The sequence below is a fragment of the Anser anser genome, assembly GCF_964211835.1.
Source record: "Anser anser genome assembly, chromosome: 8".
Lineage (NCBI taxonomy): Eukaryota > Metazoa > Chordata > Aves > Anseriformes > Anatidae > Anser > Anser anser.
The window spans coordinates 23048134-23073803 of NC_139728.1; the positions used below are offsets into that span (position 1 = coordinate 23048134).

A 25670-nucleotide genomic window follows, 5' to 3' on the forward strand; every position below is an offset into this window, starting at 1 on the left:
GATTTTGCTGATTGTTTTTAAACAGCATTTGTTGCCATTTTATTGAAACAGTGGTTTGGAGTCTGCAGCTCGCTATCTACTTTGCTTTGTGCATTAGGTAGAAGGTGACTGGAGAGAAGGACAGGGAACGAAAAGTTAACATCATGGAGGCAGATCCTGATAAATCACACATTTCTCCTTGTGCCACGGGAAAGTGTTTCCACCTCCTTCATGAGCCGCAGGCACAGCTCCTCCTGCCACGGCAAAGCCACACATTGGACAGCCACAGGCAGCCCCACAGCTCCTTCCACAGCCTGCAAAAGTAAGTGTGGTGTTTAGTCAGAGCACCAGAGGAGGCACATGAGAAAATGCTGTCTTTTGACAGTATAGAAAGAGAGATGAGGAAAGATATGCAAGGGGACAGTTGACAGGCTGGCGTACACCAGCTTATCTGTACCACATTCAGGGTGGTAACATGGTATATGCAACCACATCATTGAAGAAGTTTCCACTCTCATTATGAGATGGAGAGAAGAAATGGGACAATGTGCCACCGTGCCAGTCATAGCCTTCTGCTAACACTTAAGTTCTTTCCTTGCTCACCTCTTTCAGCCTCTTATCCCAAGGGTCCCCATAGTGCCCTCGGTAATGCTTCAGTTCTTCTTCATCAGCTCTTGTGACTGTGCTGACTGGCACCACTCCAGCAGGGAAGTTTAAGACATTGTATAAGTTGGTATAGGAGGTTGCAGCTGGAAAAGATGACACAGAGTATATAAAATGGCAGAATTTAAAGGTGCTGGGCCAGCAAGGACTTTCAGGTGATAATTTGGTTTAGAGGGATTTTGAACTGGAGTTGCTGGACCTAAAGGGACAATGAAAACGTGCTGTTTTCAAAGGGACTTTTGGTGGGGAAGTTTGAGGGCTGCATGGCTGCTGAAATCAGAGAGAGACCCGTGACTTCAACTGTCAGTCATGGTGGAGATTAGGTCTGTGACACAGTCTGAATCTATGTCATCCATACCCCAGGGAAAAATCCTGGCTATCTTTTCAAGATAATCCAGATGTCCAGGTCTGAGACTACACCACCATCTTGGGCATTTTGGATCTCAGAGGGCTGCTGCTAGAGAAACGGAGGACCCTGACCACAGAAAGCTATGAAATTGCCTCTTTCTCCAAGTCAGAGGCAACCTTTCTGCTGTTTGCAAAGTCTTGGGGAACATAGATAGCCACAGTCAGAAGAGCCTGGTCTTGTGCTAAGGTCAGCCAGAACTCTAACAACTATCCTCGCAAGCACTCTGTGCTGGACAGATGATACAAGGGAAAGTCACCCAGTAGTGGCTGGGACAGATGAGTCACTTAATGCTGTTCCATACTAATCCAAACATCTGCAGCTCAGATGGGGTGGGGGCATGGGGAGGCCCACCCAGAGGAGACGTCCCTTTGCTATTTTCCCTGGAAGGAAGAGCAGGCACTGCACATGCTTTGGGGAATGTTAATGAGACCAAAATATCTTGCTCCTGCTGTGCCCATAAAAACCACCGTGGATGCATCCAGAGACATCTCACTGAAGATTACCAAACAGCTTCCCAGCATAGCCATGGTTAAAGGCTGGACCCAGTGCAGGACAGAGAATCACATCCAGTCTTTGCTTTCTCCATTTAGCAATGAATTCGGTACGGTAAACCTAGAGGGAAAGACAGAGCGAATGATGAACAATGTTTGTTGGACAGCAGTGACAGATCAATGCCTACAGCATGGAAAAAGGATAAAAGTGAAAACTCAGATCAAATCTGAGCTGTGCTTTGAAAGACACAACGGGTTTTGTTCTTCCAACTCTAGGTTTTCTGGCAGAATACCATGTCCTGCTCAGACCTAGACATTGGTGCTAGGTGGGCATTTCAGAGTTGATTCCTTTGAGTATTAACCAGATCCTTCTTACTTACAGTTTTATCTTCAGATTTGATTGAATGGAAATCAACAGTAATACAAAGAATTATGTTCAGCTCACTAAAAAATCCATTTCCTAAAAGCTTTGTTATTTAGGTAGAAGAAACTTGGATAGAAGACATGAATTCCAAATATTTTCACAAATTCTTCTTTCATTCTGCATCGGGTTACAGGTAAGAAAAAGAGCAGCAAGAGACAGTTAGGTAAGCCTGTAGTCTTCTCCTCTATGATGTAGGAGTCACAGCCTTGGGTTTGTACTGTACATCCAAGAGAGAACTAGATTTGCATTTTGGTTTTCTACATCTTTGCTGAACATCAGGCAATGAATGAATCAATCCTCAAAAGAGCTGTTCCACTTTCTCTTAGTAAATAGATACAGATGGACCAGAGTGTGGCTACTTCCACAGCCTACCTTAGCTATAGGACACATTTGTCCCATGTTCCAGACCCTGTTCTGTACAATCTTACCCCAACTTTTCGGTACAAGGGTCTCCCACATCGTTCATGAAAGCCCTGACCACCAGGCTATTTTTTATCTGACCTCAAATTCCATCAGCATTCTGAGATCCTTCCTGCTGAAAGTTTGACAAAAGAAAGGGTTTCCAGGAAATACAGTCAATGCAGCTAATCTCATTTTTTTTTCTCAGAGGAAAGCTGGTAGCTAGCCAAAATTTTTGGATCAGCTTTTGCTTGCGGTAGAAACTGTGAATAACGGTTTTGCTAAAGAAAAACAATCCAAAATATCATTGCGGTTGACAAATCTTTTTGAGATTTTTTTTTTGGGGGGGGAGCAGTAGAGGGATAGGAGTGGGGGAAGGATTATCTGTTTTCACCTTAAAAAAAAGAAAAATCCAACACCGAACAATCAAACCTTTTCCTTCCATCTGCCCACGCTGGTTTACAGAAGTTTTTCCTATGATCTATGGTCTGTCAGACCTGCTGCAAGTGAGCATGCCCTTCCGTCTTGTGACCGACATTGATGGAAGCTGCATGGTGCGCTCTGGGGCTGTGTTTGTGCTCAGGAAGGGTTGTGAGGGTGTCCCAGAGAACACAGATCCTGGCTTGTGGGGAGACACTAAAACAGCTCGGCTTCTTCAGCCTTGCAAAACACCAGCTGAGAAGGGATACAACTGCTGTCTATAAATAGATCAAGGACAAGGGAGGCAGTGGAAAATACCAGAGAGGAGAGGTGCTATTTAATCTCAAGGACGGGAATAAAATGAGAATAAACTGCAAGTGAATAAATAAGCGAAATATAAAGCTTTACAATTATCAGAGCAGGGAGGAGAGGAGATGGCCAAATAAAACAAATACAAATGAAAAATCCAACTAGTTTTGAAGATGAATCTGATTGGTTTGTGGGCAGTACTGGACTCAGTTGTCCAGGACAACGCTTCCTGTCCTTTATTCCTGAACTAGAATGAGTTCATACAAAATACACCTGAGCCAAACTGTTCACAAACACAAGTTTTTACTCTGTCCTGGTTTTGGCTGGGCCAGATTTAATTTTCTTCATAGTAGCTGGTATTGTGCCGTGTTTTAGATTTAGAACGAAAATAATGTTGACAGCTCACTGTTGTTTCAGTCGTTGCAGAGCAGTGCTTGCACAGAGCCAAGGCGTTCCCAGCTTCTCACAGCCCCCTGCCAGCGAGGGGCTGGGGGTGCCCGAGGAGCTGGGAGGGGACACAGCTGGGACAGTTGGCCCAGGCTGGCCAGAGGGATGTCCCATACCGTGTGTGCCATGTGGAATTACAAATATAGGGGGGAGTTGGGAGGGGGTCTGCTGTTGTTGCTCAGTGACTGGCTGGGCACCAGTTGACTGGTGGCAAGCAATAATGTTTTGCATTGCTTTTACTTTTTTTTTTTTTTTCTTATTAAAATATCTTTATTTCAACCCATGAGTTCTCTCGCTTGTAACTTTTTCAGTTCTTTCCCACATCCTGCAACTCTGAGTGAGTGAGCAGCTTTGTGGTGCTTAGCGGCCTGACAGGTTAAATCATAACAGACTCCTAGCATCTCTGGTTGATAGTTCAAGTGTGGTTTTAACTAGTGATAAGAGCACCTAATGTCTGAGATGAGGGATTTGAACCAAGAGATGGAAATCATTAAAAATGAAGCCTCATCTTTAGTGGTTATTTTTATGCTATTTCTGCTTAGAAAATGCAGGGCACTGGATAATTTTTCTTCCCCATATTCCAGGAAGCAGAGACGTCCACATGACTATCTATTGCCTTGAGCTCTTACCACTTTTTGCAAAGACTGAATTTCAAAGAAAAGCCCAGCCCTTTTATTTCCACATGATCCATTTCTAACACCAAATCCATCACAGAGCTGAAAGCAACTGCTCAGAAATTTTAGGGATCTCACTATACTTAGTAAGGTAAAAGAAATCATCTTACCGCTACTGCTGCATGCTGATCCCAGAGGTTTTTGGCAGACCTGGAAAGGTGGCAGAATTAATCAGCAATGGGACTGTAGCAACAGAAAACATTTTAAAAAATACACTTTTAGCCCATTTTTATGGAAACTGTTTGACCGTTCTGGGAACAAGCTATAGTATCACCTAGATGATAGCACAGATTCACAAGTACTTACAGGTACACCACAAGAGCTTACCACCATGCTTCCACCTGTTCTGGCACCTAGACAAAAATCATGGTGGTCTTTTACATCCAGCTGCTCTCAGTTGTTTTTTTTTTGTTGTTTTTTTTTCCTCTTTTTCTTGTCTCTCTCAGAGAGGTCTGTATTTCACACCACACTGCATCTACATGCAGACACCTCTCCATCATGTTGGCACATGCTGCTCTGGGTACCAGAATTCCCCTGACACTGAGGAAAGCAGCCTGTGTCTGCCTGTGCTGAGACTTCCTAGCCCTGCCACGATGAGCTCTTAAAATAATCTCTGGCTGCACAGCCCTGGATAACACCATGCTGAGCCCAGGTGGTGCTGAGGCAGCATGTATTCATGCAGGCTTAGCCTGTGCTGCACATCCCCATGACAGGGCTTTGTCCAGCAAGCTGGCATCTATCTGCACGAAGCCAGGGCATACTTTCATGTGCATCCATCCCTTCCTCTAGAGCTACTTTAGTGCCACTTACCCCACTCCACAGAGAGCGCTGAGATCCCGAGCGATTCGTGGGTACTTTCAGAGGGAAGAGGAAAAATCTAGGATTAGTCAAAAACAGTGCAGCTGAAATAGACGGCTACCATGCCACTGTATTTTGAGCACACTTCTTGTCCTAGCAGATGTGGCTCTGAAGAACAGGTACAGTTTCCGATGAGGTGGTTTTACTCCAACATTAGTTTATACATTCAATCACAACAACGCATGGAAATAAGGCTCTAGACAACACTGCTAGCCCTGGAGAGCATCTCCTGGATGTGGAGATGTTGTTCAGATCCTTGCTTAGGGACTAAGTTTACTTAAGTGCATTTTTCTTTAAAAACCATCAGACTTTTGACATGAAGCAGCAAAGCTCTGGGTGGAGCAGCCCACCACCCTTCACGTGGAAGCTTTCCCACCTTGCACAATTCCTATAACACAGACAAAATGTCCGCATACTTACTATGGGTTTCAAAATGATAGCCAAGATTCTTTTCACCAGAGCAGGAAGCCTGTACGTATTGAACTGGGATTTGAGGTTGGGATCCACGATGTCTCCTTTGCTGGAAGGGCAGAGAGTGAAGGAGTGGTCAGGAAAAGCCGCCTGTGCCAGAGAGTACCAGATTTGGGGACGGCCAATGCTATCCCTGAGCCAAGTCCAGAGCTGGATTCAGCTTGGACCCCAGGCCCAGAAGACAAGCCAGGAGGACATTCTCCAGATAACAGATGGTTCTTCAGGCTTCACCCTCCTGGTATGACACCTGGATGGGTGTGCTGCTTCTGCCCAGCCACCAGCAGCCTCCCAGTCCTAGGCAGGGGTGCTTGTTTGCTGTGCTCTGCTGTTTCAGAGCCACCGAAATGCATAAGAATTAGGGTCGGACTGTGGTAGATGTCCTTGAAATGGAGCAGAGGGATGGCCTCGGCACCCACTGTGGTGTGCGGAGGAAGAGCTGCCTGGTGCTCTGTGAGGAGAGGCCGGGGCTGCCCCGTGCTTGTCATGGCCGGCTCCAGCCAGCTCCACCGGCCCCACCTCAGGGCACAGCCGGGCCCCTCGCCAACACTGGTGGTGCTTCTCCGGAAGCGTATCCGAGAAAGGGCAAAAACACAGTACAGGCAGAGAAGGGAGGGGAAAAAAAATGAGAAACAGCCCGGTGAGCAGTAGGGAGGAGGTGCTCCAGGCACCAAGGCAGAGACCCCCGTGCAGCCTTAGGAGCACCGGTGGCGCAGCCGGCCTTCTGACTGGGGCTGGAGCAGGGGAGAGCAGGAGGAGGACAGGGCGGCGGAGAGGAGTTGTCATGGGCTGACCAAAGCCCCGTTACCTGTCCCCTCGTACTGCTTGGCAGAGGAGTCAGGAGTGAAGCCGAGCTTGGGCAAGGGGGAGGGAAAGGTGTTGTTTTAATGCTTGACTTTGTTTCTCACTACCCAAATCTATAACATCAAATCTAGTCAATAAATTAAGTCTGCTTTGCCCATGATGGTAATCAGTAAGCGATCTCCCTGTCTTTATCCTCACCCACGATCTTTCTCATCCTATTTTCTTCCTGCTTAGGAGGAGTGAGCTGCTCTCCAAGTTTAACCCACCTCCAAGGGACGTCCTACAGTGTGTGGTGTTTCCTATGCATGACAGGCTAAGCACATAAAAACAGTTGCCACGGCACTGGGGACACATGGCATGTTTTTACCCTCCAGGGCTACCAGTGCATATGAGTTCACCCTTGTGAACTAGCTGCTGCCCATGTTAATTTCACCCTTCCAAAAATAGCTCCTCTGCTGCCCGCTCTTTAGTACACACCCACAGGAATAAAACCACTCTGAATGTATCCACTGGCCATATAGTGCCAAGTCCCTGGGCCAGCACTGAAAGCAAGCGGGTTTTACTCACAAGCAGTCCACCAGGTGAGCAGCACCATCCGAGAAAATCCCTCTGGTGAACAGCTCATCTACCACGTAGTCAATCTTGGGCGGTGCAAAGGGAACCAGCTGCAGGAAAACCATCCCCGTTCAGGAAGCAAGAAAGACAAATGATTCACAGAGCTCTCCTTAAACCTCCCTGCCTTACCAGTGAGGTGAGTGGGAAGCGGTGGGAAGGTGCAGCACAGCAGGAGTGTGTGGCCTGCAGTTCTGCACCCCTACCTGGGTCATGCTGGGTTGCAGCCTACCACTGTGATGCCTTCTGAAGCGTAAGGGACATAGTAGGTTAACTCTGGTCAGCTCACACCACTGTCTTTTGCCTCAGGCTCCCCTGGGGCTCACACAGTTATGGAGCAATGTGCCAGAAACAGCTGGGCACCATGACTGTGGGCCACCTACCAGCTGCTCCTGGCGCCTAGGGCTGCAGAGCAGGATGGAGGTGGGGTTCTCGCAGTAGGGGCTGTGCCACTCTGCAAAATTCCATTTTCAGAGGGACCTGGGCTGGTGCCATCTGCCAGCTGTCCTTTCCTGTCTCCAAGGCATTAGCACTTATTTATGATGTGACTTGGCATGGGCTCCACGTCTCCACTCCTTTGAGAAGAATATTTAGAGGCTTCAAAACACCAAGTACTTCTCATTTATAATTATTATTGGAGCAGCACCCATATAGAAATTACCATCAGTGGAACCACTGTATAATTTAGGCTAGATAGCATCCCTTGGGGGGTCAACTGCTCCAAAAACCTTGCACACCAAGAAATCTGTAAACTGTATTCAGCAGCTGAGGGATTATGAAAGCTGCTGTGAGGATGATATTTATGGGGTCACCAAACATGATGGGGAAAAAAAAAAAACAAAACGACAACAACACAACAACAACAACAATAACCGAACAAAACAAAAACAAAACAAAACAACAACAAAAACAACCAAACAAACAAACAAAACCACGTGCCCCATGCTGTACTTTAGAGAAGAGTGACTTGGAGGTATCTGAAGGTGATTTTCCTGTCTGCTAGGCCAGAAACATAAGCAAGATCACTTTGGTTTGGGAAACAGACAATTGCATTTTGCCAGGGAGAGATGGCCCTGTTTGATGGGCAGTGAAAAAGGAGATGGGAAATGACTTGTCTAAATTTTGTAAGAAACAGAAGGACAAGAGCTCCTGGTAACCACAGGCATAAAAACTCACCGTATGCCCTGCTTCCTGGAGGAGCTTTCTGGTCTCCTGGATGGCCCGTTTCATGCTGGGTGAGGGCTGGAAGTAGCCATCTCCTTCATAATACCCAATCCGAAGTGGCTTTGAACTGGTATAAACCTGTGAGGAGAGGAGCCATTGCTTGACACATGAGATGTACCAGATCAGACCATTCTAGGGCGCAGGAAGGCAGCAGCTGAGGTGTCCTGGGTTGAAGGAATGGCAGGAGCAATAGGTCTGGTGGAAAGCATTGTTGCCCAGAAGACAGAGCTACAGCAGTGGTCTTGATGTGGTCAGAAAAACACTACGTCCTGCCGTGTGAACTTGTCCCAACTTTGAGATAGCAGATGTGATAGCATCTGAACAGTTCACTTGGCTACAGCCTGTTCCTTGAGGGTAATTGTCTGATCTGTATTGTCCATATATCAGGGACAATTGAAGCACACTAGGATCCTAGGACCTAAGCCAAAAGGCAAAGATTTCTTAAGTCAGTGACTGTTAAACCAGGCTCTCATTAAAAGAGTGAGGGGTGAGTTTCTCTGATCAGGAAAAAAACAGTTCCTTTAGAAATTGAGCCAGAATGGAGCCAGCAAACTTGTCCTGGTCATTGCTGGGTAAGGGGTTAGTATCAAGCAGGTCTCATCAGGGCAAGCCAGCAGGGGCCTGCCAACCCTGCTGTGTGAATTCTTCTTGTGGTTGCTCATGTGGGGCTCCTCTGTTCAGAAGGAGGCTTGCCTCTCCAGGTCCTTCACTATCTTGAGATATTAAACCAGTTGAGACTCTCCCAAGATCTCACTTCAGTGATGGGCAAACGGAGGCGTCACATTGCCTCTGAGCCTTACCTCCTCATCAAAGGGGATGGGGGGCAAGGTGGGATCCAGCCGGAACATCTCCTCACAGAGCAGTGCCTTCATGCAGAGGGCCAGGCTGTCCACATCTCTCGCCATCGGCCCCAGCGTCCCTGTCACTGCAAGCACAAAGATCCCATCACTGCAGGCAGATGGGCCTGGAGCTCTCTTCTAGTAACTGGTGGTGACCCAGCAGAGAGGAGTTTAATTCAGGTCAGGGATGAGGAATGGGAAATGAAGGCAATGTCTGTGCAAGAAGTGAGCAAGAAAGCACAGCAGCAACAGTCCCTAAGTCTCAGAGCAGAGGCCTGGTGCTGCCTACTGAGGTTGACCTTCTGGGCCAGGCTTCTGCAGGCACAAGTCCCACTCAAGAGGACTGCAGCCATACTGCCAACAGCAATACTGCCTGGCAGCAACTGAGGCCAGCAGAGTCTTCAAACCATCCAGTGAAATATTCCAGGCCTTTGAGATCCACGTCTCACAATTCTCACTGTTATGCACTGCACTGCCTGAATGTCTGTTGCTTCAATTCTGCTGTGATGCAGTTAACCCCTATCACAGTCCAGAACAGAATAAATGGTGCAAAAAGGTAATAGCATAAGGCAGGCTCTGGTCTAATAGATTACCTGTCTTAATTGGTTGCGAAACACATAACTGAGCAAGCACACTGAGCTGGCATCACAGCAATAGAAGGAGATGCAAGAAGTGAAGGTTTGACAGTAGTAATGTATCATCTGGATGGACTTACCTGAGTACATTCCTGTGATAGGAGAAACCACACCCAGTTTGCTAGGAACGTAATGGGAGAAATAGATTAGGAGCAGCTCTTGCTGTAAGGCAAGTCACCACGCTGGGCTGCAGACTTCCTAATTCTCCCCAGGCAACAAGCAAGAGAACAAAAGGTCCTGCAGAGACTTGACACTTTCTAGACTAGGAAGACTATCAGGGGCTGTGAGCTGCTAGGGGTTAGAGATGGTTGCTATTATCTTCTTTCCCTGGTGCATGAAATTCCTCACGTGGGAGTAAACCAGCTCTGATACACAGAGAACTCTTACAAAAAATGCAAGGGCTGGAAAACATCTAAAAAGTAGATGTTCCTGCAGCATTTCCTTTCAGCTTCCCGACTGGGACTCATAAATTAAGTCTTTATTGCGTTAACAGTTGGAGGTCATCATGTGTCATGGAGATCATCAACAGAGTCCTCAGCCTGGCTGATGAAAGGGAACAGGCAGATTAGTGTGGTAACTTAAACCTGGAGGAAAACGTGGACATCTGTTGTGTAGTGTTATGCACGGTGGGGTCTGTTTTGTAGGGTTATGCACAGTGGGGGACACTTCAGCCTCCACAGTGGGCGCAGAAGGGGACAGAAGTTAGGCTGTACCTGATCCTGTTGCCTGTGGGTTTGAGCCCGCACAGCCCGCAGAAGCTGGACGGCAGGCGGATGCTCCCCGCCACATCTGAGCCGATGCCCAGGATGGAGCCTCCCCCTGCGATCAGAGCTCCCTCCCCTCCTGAGGAGCCTCCGGGGGTCTTCTGGTGGTTGAGGGGGTTCAGGGTCTGGCCGAAAATCAGATTGCTGCAGTCATAGCTGGGGAGAGGGAAAAACAGCAGGTGAGTGAGGTACTTCTGTCTCTGCAGACCATAAATGCAAGGCACTGAGCGTCTGCGCAGGGATGAGTGTGGAATTAATCCTGGAGGGTAGGATCAGTGTGAAGTAGATTTGTTGGGACACTTAGTTTAGGAAGAAAGAGGCATCAAATATAAGAGAAACAATTTATCTGTAGTATTCTGCAGCAAGACTGAGGACAGAATGACTCAGATTGAAATAAGGAGGCAATTAACTCACTGTGCGTAATTAGTTTGGACAAGAGTGGGAGCGTGTGCATGTGGGCCCCACCCACCCTTAGGTCACAAGAGTTGCATGACACAGTGTTTTCAGGAAGGCAAACACGAGATTACTTTATCATTGTCTGAGGGATGTTGGTTTTCACGAAGGGGATTGCCCCCTGGCTCTTTAGAACCTGGACGATGACGCTGTCTTCTTCCTTCACTTGGCCCAGAAGCTTCACCAGCCCAGCAGAGGAGACGTGGCCCTTGGGGATGGGAAGCACAGTTCTTTAGCTACCAGTACAGATGCTGTTCAGAGCTTAGCAATTACAGACATAAGCCCTGACACCTCCTGTGACGAAGTTCCCACCTGACTTTTCTCACAGCCAGAACTACCTGATGGAAACCAGATCACAGCAAGTTAGGAATTTTCCAAGAAAACTGAGTTTTTGTCAGAAGAAAGACAGGCTTGCTGACCCCACAAATAAATAGTCCAGAACATCCTTGCCTGAGGGAACTTTTGGCCAGTCGTGATGAGATAAAAAGGATCAGGCTGGATTCCTTGTATGAGGGTAGAGGACTGGACATCCTGCTCTGTTCCCAGCTCCAGACCAAGGATAAGGGTATTAGGGATGTACCTTGCAGTTAATGTGGTCCTTGATGCTGACGGGAATGCCATAGAGCAGCCCCTTCTCCTTCTGCTTCTTCACTTTCTGGAGCTGATCCTCGCAGCCATGAATGAAGTCTATCACACAGTTCACCTCCCGAGTCACCTCCAAAGCCTCTCCAGAGCAGCAAGTGAGTAGATGGAGGGAAGAAAACAGCATTTAAATAGAGTTTTCAAGATGAGCATTCAATGTCCTCAAACCTCCAGCATTCGTTATTCAGACTTTACCCATAAACTTTAGATATTTCTTTCTGGGATAATTTTCTGCCCTGGATCCCTGTCCTACTCATTCACCCACAAGCCACCCTTCATCTCTCTCAGCATTGACTAATTACTGTCTCCGGCCTTGCTGGTTCTCCCAGAAAATGGGCTGGTTTTCAGTTTGAAAGCCCCTGCTGCTGCCTCAGCAGAAGAGCCCTGAGACATCCCTCCCACGCTGTAGCTTTCACTCACTTTGCCCATGTAGGAGTAGAGGACGCTCTCTGGGGACAGGGACCCCTCCTTCAGCTTCTCCGCCAGCTCCACCATGGGCAGCGAGAGGATGTGTGCCGTCTGGGTGCCTGGGTTCTGCAAAGGGTAAGAAATTTGGCGCAGAGGGATGAACATGACCGAAAAGACTGGTGTTGAGGTTGTGAATCCCCGGTTCTAGCATCTGCCCAGCAGTGACCTTGAACAGAGATTTTTTTTTTAAAAGACACTCCCTGTAGAAATGCAGACCTGCCACATAGCACTTTGTGTACTGGAGCGGGGAATTTGCTGATGGGGAATTTGCTGAGTCTTGCTTCGTAGGGATAGATCCAAAACAGGCAGAAAGCTGCCTCTTGACCAGAGAACTGCATGAATCTGTAAGAGGTTTGAGAGGCCTGGCCTGTCTCTGTTTACCCTCCTGCAGGGCCTCACCCACCTTCTAACTAACAGACAATGCGTTGGATGGCAGCTAAGCCAGCTAAAGTTTTACAAAATTTATCATTAACTTGGGGAAAAAAAAAAGTGTGTGTCCTCTTTGCAACCTCCCCCTGCCCTTCCCCAAGAAAAGAATAGCAACTAGTGTTTATCTGGGGTTTAAGGCAAATCCTGAATCCAAGGACTGAACCTCCTAAAATCTAAGTGGGCAGAATGAAATGGCTTTTGGTCACTGATGTGCAGACCTTGGAGGGACCTGTACTTTGAGGGCGATGGGGCGGACAGGTTCCTAGCGAGTGGCGGAGTGAGGAGGATAGGAGCAGAAAGGCTTGGCAGGAGCAACAAGGGAGGAGAAAAGGGCATAGGGAGGTCTGGGAATACTTTCTCGGCTGGTGACATGATTCAGAGTGTCCCCAGCTTGGACCCTTAGGATTCCCACAACAGGTCAGTATTAAGAAATAACTTCTTTATGTTGCCTTTACTGGTTGGGGTTTTTCAGTGACAATACAGGGTGCTGACTATCAAAAAAGGTTGATGATGACCCAAAACATGCACATCCCTGCCCTTGCCCTCACTATTATTCAAAGAGGGATTGATTAGGACTCCCCTTTTTCTTCGGTTACCCAAAATACAGTCTCTTCCCTCCACACACACCCTCCCCCAAATTACCTCTTGTTTAAACCTGCGAGCTGCCTTCTCCATTTGTTCCAGGGCCAGATCCCGTGTTCTCCTTGCCTCTTCCATCTTCTGCTGGATCCTCCTGTGCCCCAGCCGTTTCAGCAGCACGATTGCTGCAGCTGAACCGCAGAGCAAGGCTGAGAGGATGCGAGGGTCTGCCCATGATGGGTCTAGGACCTGCCACAGTCGCTCCTGGGTCATGATTTCTCCCCCAGTCCTTCCTGTTCTGGGTCAGCTACAGGCACCTGGGTCTCCCACCTTCTCCTAAGGAGAGCCGATATATGCAGACCTCTCAGTTGCCTCCTGTGCAAGATCAGCTCTGAGACAGAGTTGCATTAACAAAGTCCAGGAATGGACTTTTTAGACCATGGACTTTGAAAGGGTCTGCCTGCCCATTGTGGGTCGGGCTGCAAGCAGTGTGCTCAGATCACACTGGGTTTGGAGGGGATGTCCCCCAAGGCTGTGGCTCCCCAAGCCACTGACTGCTGCTGTACCCGGCTACACAGAGCGGACAGAGCTGATTAATGGGGCTGAACATCTGCAAAAGCCAGGTCTGGGCTTTCCCCGCATCTAATAATTCATTAGCAGTTAAGCCCATTAACAAGAAGCGCCCAGCTGTCACCTCTCTTCCCTGACAGCAGCACGTGCAGCCCTCTGAGCCTGGGACAACAGAGCCCTGCCTGCCCTGGGGGACCTGGTGCAGGGAGTGAAATCAACATTGATCAGAGAGCAGGGATTGAAATCACATCTCTCAGAGAGCAGGGAGCTCGGGAGAACGAAGGGGCTGGAGTGAAGGTCAGGTGCAAGCAGGACACGGTGCCTCTGGAAAGGCAGTCTGGCTGGAGCTATCTGAAGATGCCTTCAAGGAGTATGACTGCTCTGTGCCATTTCCAAGTCAAGCCTCTTTGAGAAACCTTTTGGCAATCCACATCAGGGAAATCCCCTCTGATGGGCCCAGCATCCCATGTACTCCCAGTTTCTAAGCCATCTTCCAGGCAGCATGAGGCAAAGGAGCTGGACCATGCAGTCCAGGAGCTGCCCCCTGCCACGGGTACTCCGCAGCCATAGGACCATTCCCAAGCAGTGCACGAGGAAAGAGGGGGTTGGAAAATCAAGCATCTCTCGAACCACAAGGGTCTGAAAGCCCATGGGAAAGGAATGGGAGATGACTCTGAAAGTTCATTGCCAAGATGCAAGGTGGCATTGCCAGGTCTGTAGGGTCGTGCCTCTGCTGCAGGCAGTAGGGCAGCAGAGCTTGTAAGGAGGCTGTGTCCTAGGTAATTAGTGCTCTCTGATGAAGGGGTCTTGTCTGGGGGCTGAAAGCCAGTGTTCATACTGCTGTCGTGTTACTGCCATCCGTGATGGAGAATAAAAAGAGTCAAACAACTCAATGTGGATGTCACCAACCTCTCCCCAATGACTCGGGAGTTGATCCTCATTTCCACATCCCAGCCTTAAGCTTCAGTGCCACCAACCACCCCAACCTCCCTCTGGCCACTCTGGTGGCCACAACCTCCCTTTTCAGCCACTTCAAGTCCCTAAAACCATGCAGCAGCCTCAGCCCTGTTCCTTGGCAGTGATCCTTGGCAGTGGGCACAGCTCGCTGGAGGCCTTTGCTCGGGGTTTCCAGAGGAGTGTTTACTGGTTCAGGTCCACTGGCATCTCCATCGCTTGGACTCCTGTACCCTGCCCACCTCTGCGCCAAGAAGAGACTGATTAAACTAATGAGGCAATGCAGCTCCTGGCTGTTTGGGGCTGTGGGCTGCATCCAGCCAGCTCGGGCCAGCACCTGGCATTGCCTCTCCTGGGACAATCTCCCCCAGGCTTGGATTTTAAAATGCAAATAGAAAATCCCCGTCCAGCTTTTTCTGTGTGGGCAGTGATTGCCTAAAACTGGTGAAAAACTCAGTCCAAGATCCTCTGTAGCTACTCGTTACATAGCACTCAGTCCTGGGATGGCTGGAGTTCCCCCCCCACACAGACTCCTTTTTTAAAGCCTGCTGAGAGAGAATCAGGGTCCTGGATAGGCCAGGGTAAACTCTTTGCCCAGACCTTGTAAAAAAAAAACTATGTTCTTGCATGACTCTGGTTTAAACAATAACACATTTAAGAACAAAACAAAAACACCCATACCTTTTCCTGTCAAAGCTTTGCTGTGATCTATTTGGGAACTGCTGCTCTGGGAAGACGCTTTTGCATTGTGGAGCCGCTTTTCTCAGGCACCCTTGGAAACCTGCGGGGAGCAGCAGATCCTGGTGGGGGTGCCTGCCAGCGGCTGGGGAACCTCGCTGGAAACCTGGCCGTGCAGCAGAGGCTGGCCTCTGACACTGGCATGCTGCTTGGTAAGTGCAATGCACTGAGATGAAGCAATTTATACCTCTGCTCTGTGGAAAGCAGGTATAGGTGCCTAAGGGACAGGGGAGTTGCTCCACGCTCCAGATTTCCCCTTGGTGCTCACCCACGCTGGCAGGGTGTCAGCAGTCCCCCGTGCGGGAAGCAGTCCAGCTCCCTCCCTGCTTTCCAGAGGCTGCAGGCTCAGTTTTGACCTCCAATTGCTGGTGTGTGGCAGGGAAAACATTTCTTCCTCAGGGAGCTTTCTGTGGAGCTGAGAAATACGGGAACAAACCTTTTCCCTATGGCACTGTAAGTAGGAGTCTGGGCGTGTTAGACAAAACCAGTCCCCGTGCCTCAGTGTCCCCATTTTGTAACAGGAAAATGTTCTTGCACTTCCCTGGGTGGGGTTCAGAGGATTGCTCAATTCTCCCCCAAACCTCCACACAAACACACACCTGAAATAACAGACTTTCCACTAACAAAAAAATACTGTATTAGGACAATTGTTGGAAGCGCTCCACCGAAGCAGAGCTCGTCTCACTTTCCCCGCGCGTCCCAAAGCTGGCAGCCACCCCAGCCATCAGGGCATCCTCGCAGGCAGGAACGCTTGTCCTGAGGGTGGGCTGGACAAGAGGACAGCTAGCACCTCTGCTAGCCCGGATCCCACTCTGAGCGAGCATGGGGACTCAGACGAGCTGGTTTTTCTTCAGGGTGAGCGTTTCCACCTCCTTCATGAAGCGCAGGCACAGCTCCTCCTGCCACGGCAAGGCCACGCACTGCACGGCCACGGGCAGCCCCACGCTGCCATGAAAAGCCTGAGGCACAAACACAGGGGGAAGAGGGCAGGGAGGCATCCTGGGGTGAGGTGGGGATGCTCGTGCCCCCAAGGGGACGTGACGTGACTTACCTTTGCCAGGGTCCGGTCCCACCAGTCTCGGAAGTACCCCTGGTAGCCCTTCAGCTCCTTCTCGTCCTCGTCTGTCACCATCGTGATGGGGACGACCCCGGCCGGGAAGTCCAGGGAGTTGTAGAGCATGGTGTAGCTGACTGCCACTGCGGGAGAGAGGGAGCTCAGTGCAGGGCAAACACCCAACGCCACCTCCAGTTAATGGCTGTGTGCACTTGGAAGTCAGTGGCTGCAGGATGGAAACCGGCCCCTTGGCTCCCACAGACACCAGGGTGGTTTTCCTGGGTGCACCCCATGGGCTGGAGCTCTTCCCAGCACTGGCCACTGCCTGAGAGCTTCCTTCTCCTACCTGAGAGCTTCCCAGGGTAGCCGATACCGAGAGCTGGGCCCAGCATGGGACAAAGCATGACATCCAGGTTCAGCTTCTTCCACTGGGCGATGAACTGGTGGCAAGACTCCTGAGGAGCAAATGCACCAGTGGTCAGTGGGGTGGACGTGCTGCCCCAGGGCTGAGGCTCTTCTTGGGCTCTCCGCTGGGCTCCTGGCCTTTCCGCAGGAGTTGTGGGGTGAGCTGCATCAGGCCTGACCCTGCTAAAATCCAGCAACCCTTTGCTGCTCAGCCAGCAGTCCTCCCAGTGGACAAAGCAGCCTGTCCCCTGCTAAAACTGGAGGTGGGGAGTGCAGGGGCAAGCTGGGATAAGGGCTTTTTTTCTGAGAAAACCAGAATAGAAATGGTGCTGCAGCTGATGGCCTACATTTTCAGGTGTACAAGAAGAAAATTCAGGCCTGATTAAGGACCATGAATGCATGAATTGTTCTTCTAATCTTTAAGTGTGCTGAAAACTTGTACATCCAAGAGAGATCTGTTCAGCAGTGGCACATGTTCTTACTTCACACCACTGACTTGGTCATCTCCTAATGCTGGCGGGCACTGAAACTTGTTTCCAGAAATAAAAGAACTATCTAAGCCCAAATTTCAGTACTTTACCTCAATTTCCTGGTGAAGACTCCAGAGTTCATCCACTGTGCTGAAAAAGGAAGCAAAACCAACGAAAGTCACTGAGAGGTACTGCAAAGAGCAGCTTTAGGCGGCAGGGAGAGCATCAAAAAGCAGGTGGGCCAAGGGAAGCAGCCAAGGGAAGGGAGGACTGGCAAAGTGCTGGCTTTCCCCTCAGTGGCTGGTGGTCTCATTTCAGCTTCTGCCCGTGACAGAGGACTGAAGACTAATGGCATCTAGTTGCAGTGCTGCTTTGGCCTGACAAGTGTCCAGCTCTGTTACTGCCACTGTGCTGAGGAGGTGGAAGCCCAGACGAATCTCTTCGCAAAGGCCAGGCTGGATGAGACAGCCTGATCCTTTACCATGAACACAGACCTACTGTGTCGTGGAGGCACAGAACAAAACTCACTCTCTCTGCTACAGGATTTGAGTGCTTTCTCACCCCTAAATGCCCAACATCAGCAACGCAGGAAGGAAGAGCAAGCCTTCTTCTCTGTGTGTTTTCCTCTCATCCTATCTTATGGGGCTCCTACGTCATTGCATGGAAGATGTATTAACCAGTACCGAAGCTGCCAGCATGTTTCATTCCCACAAGCTTCATCCAGTTCATAAGCAATAGGCTGTGAGCCCCCACCCTTATTCCCATCCTCAGTACCAGAACAGTTGGCCAAACCCTTCAGGGTTATGAGGCTGACATAAACAGCTCTCAGTTTGCTCCCACCCTTGTATTTTCTGCCTTGTATTTTCACAGATGCATGCAGCTAGGGAAGTATCCTGGTTAGATAGGGAGTATTTGGTTAGACTCAGGTTTACTCACTTTGTTCTCATACTGCTTATGATATTTGACAATCGAGGCACCTGAGGAAGTAATAAAGAAAATACCTTACGTTAATCCCAGCTCCACTCTCTCAGGCAGCTCTATCACAAATGCAAGCTGTTGACTCAGTGCTCAGGCAGGACGTGTGGATTTTCCCCAAAGAGGGAAGAGGGGGAACAGAAACAGCATCACTCCAGTTTGGAGGAGATGTGCCTAAGCACAGCCAGGAAGCCAAGCTTAGAGAATTCCCTCTTGTGAAGTCTTACTGCAACAGGAGACACCTATTGCTTGACTACAATTATGTTAGGAAAAAGTGGACCTTACAAAGGGTTTGGCAATCCAGGACACGAAAGCTTTTAGGCAGTTTGGTAACTTCGCCAACCAGAAGAATGTCCCCATGCTGCCTCTCTCGAGCTCCCCTTCACTGAAAGAGAAGAGGATGTTTAGCTGAGCAGTGTTGGGAAGCAATTACAGTGGATCACTTGTAGAGGACCAACCCCTCTGAACAGCATACCTAAGTGACAAAAAGGTTTTCTCCATTCCTCTGGGCTCCCCAGATTCCCGTGGTATTTATAGACTATCGGCACCCAGTTTCTTTTGATCTGTCAGGGCTGATAACAGTCCCAAACGACCCCAAGGTTCAATTGAACATAAGCTCCCCAGTAAAACCCTCTGCACATCAGCCACTGTCTATATGCAGTGGATCTGCTACCCGTACCCAGACGCTGGCCAGGCCCCCTAGCGAGGGCTTTCCCAGAGAGGCACCAATCACACAAACCTTCCTGGGCTGCACTTACAAGTTCTTGAGGAAGGAGGTGCACCCGTCTGCAAACATTCCTCTGATGCAGAAGTTGTAAGTCACGTAGTCCACGTTTGTGATTTCAAAGGGAACTAGCTGGAAGGATGACGGAAAAGGTGTCAGGGGTGCAAGCACAGCCAAGCTGCGTGGGAGAAGGCATTATGGGCTTCTGGGCTCCTTCCCGCAAGGGCTGAGGAATCCTGACATGAGCCCTCTCCAGCACGTGGCCACCAGGTTCTCCCACCCAATCCACCCTTCCCTGAAAATGCAGTTTTCCCTCTGAGCAGTAACTGATTTGTCAAAAGATAGAGGATGGGCTCTGCCACCATCATCACCTGAATAGCCCCAGGGGACAAAGGTCCCTCCAAAACTGGCAGGGGAGGACAGAGAGCAGGAGTCTGTGCTCTTCTCTTCCCTCCTGACCCTTGTGCAAGGGGAGGGGGAAGGTTTGCAGCCACCACAGTGCCTCACGCACAGCAGCTCACTTGCTGAAATGGGGGAGAGGAGAAAACTGAGATGCTGTAGAAGACTGCTGGGCTACAGGAGAGTTGTCATCTGCAGCTGCCTTTCTGTTTTTTTCCCTAGGCCCCTGTTTCCAGATACACAATCAGTAGGTGGCTTCCTATGCAGTGTGCAGTGCACCTGTGGAACTGCTTGCCAAAGGACGTCATACAAAAGAGGTGAAATGGGCTTGAGAAGAAACTACAGAAATACTTGGACACCAGCTGATCACAGCCACTGAACAGAGGTGCTCCCTGAGGCTCAGACCAGCACTGTCAGACCACGACTGAAAGCTCCCTGAGGAGACTGCCTCAGGACCCGGTTTGTACAGCACCCAACACAATGTGCTTCTTGGCCTGGGCATGAGTAAATGCACATGGTGCCAAGGAAGCAGAGATTTGGCATGACAGTCGGATTCATGCAGCATCCTACCGTGTGGCCAGCATCCTCCAAAAGCTTCTTCGTCTCCCGAATGGCACGTCTCATGGCAGGGCTGGGCATGGTGAAGAAATCGGTTTCGTAGTAGCCTATGCGGAGGGGCTGTGTGCTGGAATACACCTGCGGAGCAAGGAAGAGCTCCAGCTGGAAGGATGTCAGCTGTGTCAGGAGCCAGCAGTACACCCGTGCTGCAGGCCTGGAAAGCAGCACTCGCCTCACCAACGTGCCAGCCCGCGGTCCGTGGCAGGCTGGCATGTCCCACAGGGCTACCAGGAGCCACTAGTGTTTTGAGCCAAAGGGATGGCAGCTTTTCTCACAGCCCTTCAGCCCCTCTCAGGTCCTTTACCTCTTCATTGAAGGGAAGGGGGGGCACCGTGCTGTCCAGGCTGAACATGTCCTCACACAGGAGTGCTCGCATGCACAGCGCCAGGCTCTCCACGTCTTTTGCCATCGGCCCCACCGCTGCGACCACTGGAGGAGACCAGGAGAGTGTGATTATGGCTGAGGGTCGATTATGGCTTACATGGAGCATGTCCTGTAAAAGCAGGACCTCTAGGCATCGCTTTGACTTAGCCTAGTGTTATCAACAGCTCCCTTCTGAGAGTGGGGCTGGGATGCCTACAGGTCCCTTCCCACCAACAGGCCCATGGTTGTTATCCATCGATATGTGCCCTTGATGCCTCCCTTGCATGCCTTACAAAGTGAGCAAAAAGCTTTATCAATCACGACACAAGAACATCCCCTCTGACCACTAACCCCACCTCCCACCAGGCTGTGGCAGGCAGCACAGCACCCTGAGGGTTACAGGGTGTATCTGCGTTTGTGTTACACAAACCGCTCCTCTCAGCTCTTGCACACACCAGCACATTTCTCAGGAACTGTGCTATTGGCGTAGCTCTCTGAAAGAGTCCCTGAAAAGGAACCTGCTTCCCTCTCTGGATGTACTGGAGAAGGTTCCCCATAGCCAGCTCGAGGTCATTCCCAGCCCTGCCTTCCTCCCCTCCCTGGAAGTCAACCATCGATTCCTACCTGACTTCTGCCCTCGGATACCAGAAATGATTCCTTTCTTGCTGCAAAGAGACAAAAAGACAGCAGCTGACTTTTCAGAGAAGGACAAGGCTTTAAGCAGCAGGAAGTGCTCATGAAACCACTGCCCTCCCTTTGCAGATGCTGGCAGAAGGAGAGGCCAAGGGGAAGCCCAAGCGAGACCCAGCCTAGGCCAGAATGGTTTATGTCTGGTCAGTCAGGAACAACTGCTCCCCCTGTCCCCAGCATGCAGGTGGGGAGATTTCCTCTGTTTCTGTTCTGGGGGAACTGGTGCTTCATTCCTCAGAAGATGTCTGGGCAGGAGGGAGAAGTGAGCCCTTCCCGGTACCTCCCAGCTTTCCCCTTGCCCACAGCAGCCCGAGCATCCCAACACAGCAGACCGTAGGGTCTCACCCCAAGAGGTTACAGCAGTACCTGAGTCTGTTCCCAGTGGGTTTGAGCGCACAGATCCCACAGAAGGCAGCGGGGAAACGCAGGCTCCCTCCTACATCCGTCCCAAAGCCCAGGATGGACCCACCTCCCCCTATAAGTGCCCCTTCTCCACCCGAGGAACCTCCGGGAGTCCTGGTGTAGAGCAGGGGGTTGAACGTCTGACCGAAGATTAAGTTCTTGCAGTCAAAGCTGGAGAGACAGAGAGTGTGCAAATGAGGGGAATGCAGACATCTGTTGATGTGGATGGACCCTGTCACTTCAAAAAAAAATTTTGAGAAGTTTTTTTGACTTGCAAAATCTGAGTGAAAAAAAAAAAGTGTGAAAAAAAAAAGTGACTTGCAAAATTTGATAATCCCCAGGGCAACCCCTCTGTGTGGCTTTTTAAAAACAGGGTCAGTCGTTGCCCTGTTACGGTTAAGAAAGGCAAGGCACTTCGTAGGGCTTGGGCAATAGCTGCCCTTGGAGCAGCTCTACCAAAGGTCAGTTGGCAGGGCAGGGGGACACGAGCAGAGCGGCTGCCCAGGGGAGCACACCTGACCTCACCCCACGCCAGTGATGTCCAGGGTGGTCTTGGCAGATATGGCAGGAAGTTTTGGGTACATTTATAATGGTACTGTATAGTTGACAGAACTGCCACTAAGGGGTTAACTAGATTAAAAAAAAAAAAAGTGGCTTAAAAACCAGCCAGCACAAGACAGAAGGGCAGCAATTTTTCTCCTCTTCTGTTTCTTTATTTCAAAGCAGAATGAATGATCATTCCGAGTAGCTTTAAAACTTAAAGACACTAGGGATATGGATTAGGTGTTGTTCTTGAAAAAAGAGGTGGGAAGTGAGAATTAGACTTGATAGAAGCCCTCACTGGAGAGGAGGGAGGGAGAACTGCCATTCCTGATGTGGGAATGGGGAGGGGGCACCTGGGCTGCTCACCCACCTGATGAGGGACTGGGGAACATTGGTTTTCACAAAGGGAATTGCCCCTTGTCTCTTGAGCACCTGCACCAGCACGCTGTCCTCTGCCATGGGCTGATTGATGTTTTTCACGAACCCTAACGTGGAGTCATGGCCCTGGGAGCAGAGTACAACGAGGTTCACAGATCAAGGACTGCAACTTTCCCTGCCCCCAGTATTTTTATCTAAATCTAGAAACACATGCATGCATCTCCAACAACACATCCAGAACGTACACATTGCATACTGTGGTGGTAATAAAATCTAACCAGCCTTCTCTGTTTGCTTGTATGGGAGATGGGCAGCAAATCCTATCACTTGCCATCAGCTATGACAAAGTCCAGCCAGATGGTGAGGTTAAACCTCCCCCCGCCACCAGAATTAAACCCCAGGGGTTTCAGGATATGCGTGGTATTGTGCTGCTGGTACCTGGCAGTTGATGGAGTCCTTGATGCTGACAGGCACCCCATAAAGCAAACCCGGCTTCCCCGGTGGCCTCGCTTGCCGGAGCTGGGTCTCGCTTTCCTGCATGTACTCCGTGATGCAGTTGGTTTCTCTGGTGATCTGGAGGGCCTTGGGGGAAGCAGGCAAAGCCGCGGGTGAGACACAGCCTGCAGTGTTGCACAAGTGCTTTCTGTTCTGCAAAGCACACCTGCCTCTTCCTGCTTCTCCACCTCCCCATGGGCAGCTGGTACCAGGGCAGCCCTTTTTGGTCTTTCCCAAGAGGTTTTTGTGCCAAACTCCAAATTCTTGTCTGGACAGAGGAGGGCCACAGCACCAGCTGGGACATGATGGGCAGAGGCACTCAACACAGCAGATTACAAAAGGCTGTTTTCTGGATCGTGCTTGTAGGGTGGCATAAAATGATAAGCCCAAAGTGCGAACCCAGGAGGTGATCAGGGCATTTTGGCTAGAGAATGAAAGCGCACACTGAGTGTTTGAGGTTTGCCAACCCATTTGGAGATGATGAGGAGACAACAGCAGCACTCCACAACCTCCCCAAGCGGTGGCAGCTCAGCAGTGTCTGAACCAGGCTCGAATCAGCATTTGAACCTTGCGCTGGGCTTCTCCCAGGAGAGGCAGCCCCACGTTGGGCAAGACCCTGCCCTGCTGCCCTCGCTCCTCACCTTGCCCAGGTAGGCGTAGAAGACGTGCTCTGGAGGGAGGGAGCCATCCCGGAGTTTCCTGGAGAGCTCCGGCAGAGACAGAGAGAGGATGGACACCATGTTCACCGAGGGATGCTAAGGGAAATGATGAACAGGGAATGACACACTGCTGCTGTCTCTTCCTCCCCCCCCCTAGTGCCCACTGTATCCCAGCCTAAAAATGTCTGCTGTTTAGTGATCAAATGCAATATTTGCCCCAAGACTGCAGTCCTGCTCCTGCCCCAGTGCTGGGGAGCATGGAAGGAAACCTGTGGGGCCAGCAGAAGCCCAAGCATTTTAAAGCCTTGTCTTCCCGGCCGGACCGGTATTACTCAGCCCCTGCAGAAAGCCTTTCTCCAGCCTTGTTCAGACAGGTCTTGGCGGGGCCTGGAGGAGCTGCTCAGTGCAGTGCTGAACTCTAGTGGGAATTGCCTATATTATTAGATATTGCTCCAGCAAGGAAGGAAAACAGACAGCTCTTCCCCTGGCACCATCAAATTAGCAAACCAGGAGGCACACACCAGCGAGAGCCTCAGCTGACAGCAGAGGGTTCACTTTGGGCTGGCAGAAATTTCCCTGCCATCTACTAACCCGCACACAAGTGCATCGTACCCATCCCTCAGGGTGGGCTCTGAACCCGAGCTAGCCCTCTCGAACCACAAGCCGGGCAGCTCAGTGGGACCGCAGAGGGAATGGCACGCGCGAGCCGGATTTATGGCAGCCTGCCTCGGCATGAGTGGCTCCCCGTCCCTCACGTCTGTGCCGCTGGACTTTGGCCTCTGCTATAAAACACCACCTCTGCCACTTCCTACAGCCTCGTTAACAATCGGGCTGACTGTCTTGCCATGGCGGAAGAGGTGGAAGCAGATATAGCACTTTTAGATGAGAGGCTGGAATTTTCCTCCTCTCGCCGCGAGTTTCTTTTTGCTGACGCCTGCACCGCTGCCTGTTAGCCCCCACCGTGCGGACCGCCCCGCGCGACCCCATAAAGCCTTGCCTCCTCCTGTCCTGGCTATGCTCCTGCTGCAGGGGGTCGCTGCCTTTCCGGGGGGTGTGGGCACGCGTGGTTAAAAAGAAAATGATAACTTCGGATGAGGAGTCGGGATCCCGCCTCGCTCCCAGGCAAAACTCAGCCTCTGCAGCGAGCTGCACACCAGCACCTGCCCATACCCCGCCGAAAAACCACCCATCTGCCCCCCCCTTACACCCTCCAGGATCCATCCCCACCCCATTTAGCTCCGGGGCGCTGGCCCAGCTCCCACCTGCACCCTCCCCCTTGGATCGCCCGGCGCGGCTCTTTCCACCCACCTGCTCCCGAAAGCTTCTCACAGCCTTCTCCATCCTGTCCAAGCCTTCCTCCTGCCTCTGCCGGGCCGCCTCCACCTTCTTCCAGAACCCTTTCCAGCGCCTCCATCGCAGCAGCAGCAGCAGCAGGAGCCCGGCGGAGCAGCAGCAGAGCAGCGCGGGCGGGGAGCGCGGCGCCGGCCGCATGCTGGGCACGGCCCCGGGGGCACCGCGCTCCCTCCCCGCCGGCTCCCGGGGCTGCCTCCGGCCGCCGGGGAGGCGGGGAACGGGGAGGCAGAGCCCCGGGGAGGAGCGGCTGGCAGCCGAGCGTTGGACGAGCTCGGAAGGGAGTTAACCGCTTCGAGGCATCGCCGGCAGCGGCGGGCCGGGAGGAGGAGGTTTGGCAGAGGGGAGGGTTGGTAGGGAAAGAGATAAGAAGCCCAGAAGCCGTCCCTCGCTCTGTGCTGGTGGGTGGGCTCTTTCTGATAAGGCTTGCTGGGGTTTGCCTTTCTCCGAGTGTGGCTTTCAGCTTGGGATTTGCGGCTGTCTAAGCGCCTCGCTGGGATTTCTCGGCTCTCGGGGAATAACCTTGGCTAGGCACATCGAAGGAGCGATGCCTGGCTCCTCCGTGCTTCCCGCAGCCAGGCAGCTGGGCGAGGGGAAAAAAAAAAAAAAAAAAGGAGACGAAACCTCCAGGCCAGCCCGCTTCATCCCGGGCACGGCACGGGTGTGTGGCCGTGCTCTGCTTTGCTGCAGCCTGCAAAGTGGTGAACTCCCGCAGACAAGTATTCGCTGGGGCCCTGCGCTCACTTTTCAGGGAAACTCCCTTAAAATTGCTTTCTCTCCAGCCTTCCGTGGGGTCTGACCTTAAAAATCCTCACCATTTGCAAAAAAAAAAAAGTTCACGCCCGAATATTTCACGCTCTCGTGGAAAACCTGCTGGGAAGGGTTTGGGATCT

General features: G+C 50.9%; 1 protein-coding gene across 1 annotated transcript; it reads right to left on the reverse strand.

Moving 5' to 3' along the window:
- LOC310903208 (uncharacterized protein) lies at positions 1-25324 on the reverse strand. The gene is made up of 31 exons (XM_083845963.1): positions 24736-25324; positions 23410-23523; positions 22712-22855; positions 22266-22399; positions 21317-21523; positions 20885-20925; positions 20202-20326; positions 19850-19975; positions 18915-19012; positions 18442-18541; positions 18118-18158; positions 17292-17331; positions 16653-16761; positions 16304-16449; positions 16086-16211; positions 13557-13560; positions 13054-13283; positions 11935-12048; positions 11453-11596; positions 10947-11080; positions 10369-10575; positions 9736-9776; positions 8982-9106; positions 8134-8259; positions 6913-7010; positions 5494-5593; positions 5026-5069; positions 4326-4365; positions 1555-1663; positions 583-728; positions 1-293 (listed from the first exon to the last, which is right to left on the reverse strand). The coding sequence occupies exons 1-31, from the start codon at positions 24916-24918 to the stop codon at positions 165-167; spliced, it is 3525 nt and encodes a 1174-aa protein (XP_083702089.1). The 5' UTR covers positions 24919-25324; the 3' UTR covers positions 1-164.
- Between the last annotated feature and the right edge of the window lie 346 nt (positions 25325-25670).

What these genes read in the sequence shown, in the direction of transcription:
- LOC310903208 (XM_083845963.1), bottom strand. Translation starts at nt 24,918, where the DNA reads ATGCGGCCGGCGCCGCGCTCCCCGCCCGCGCTGCTCTGCTGCTGCTCC. An exon ending in TGAGAAGCTTTCGGGAGCAG is followed by an intron (nt 23,524 to 24,735) that starts GTGGGTGGAAAG and finishes CATTTCCCTTAG; the next exon opens with CATCCCTCGGTGAACATGGT. An exon ending in CTCGCAGGTTTAAACAAGAG is followed by an intron (nt 12,049 to 13,053) that starts GTAATTTGGGGG and finishes TACCCTTTGCAG; the next exon opens with AACCCAGGCACCCAGACGGC.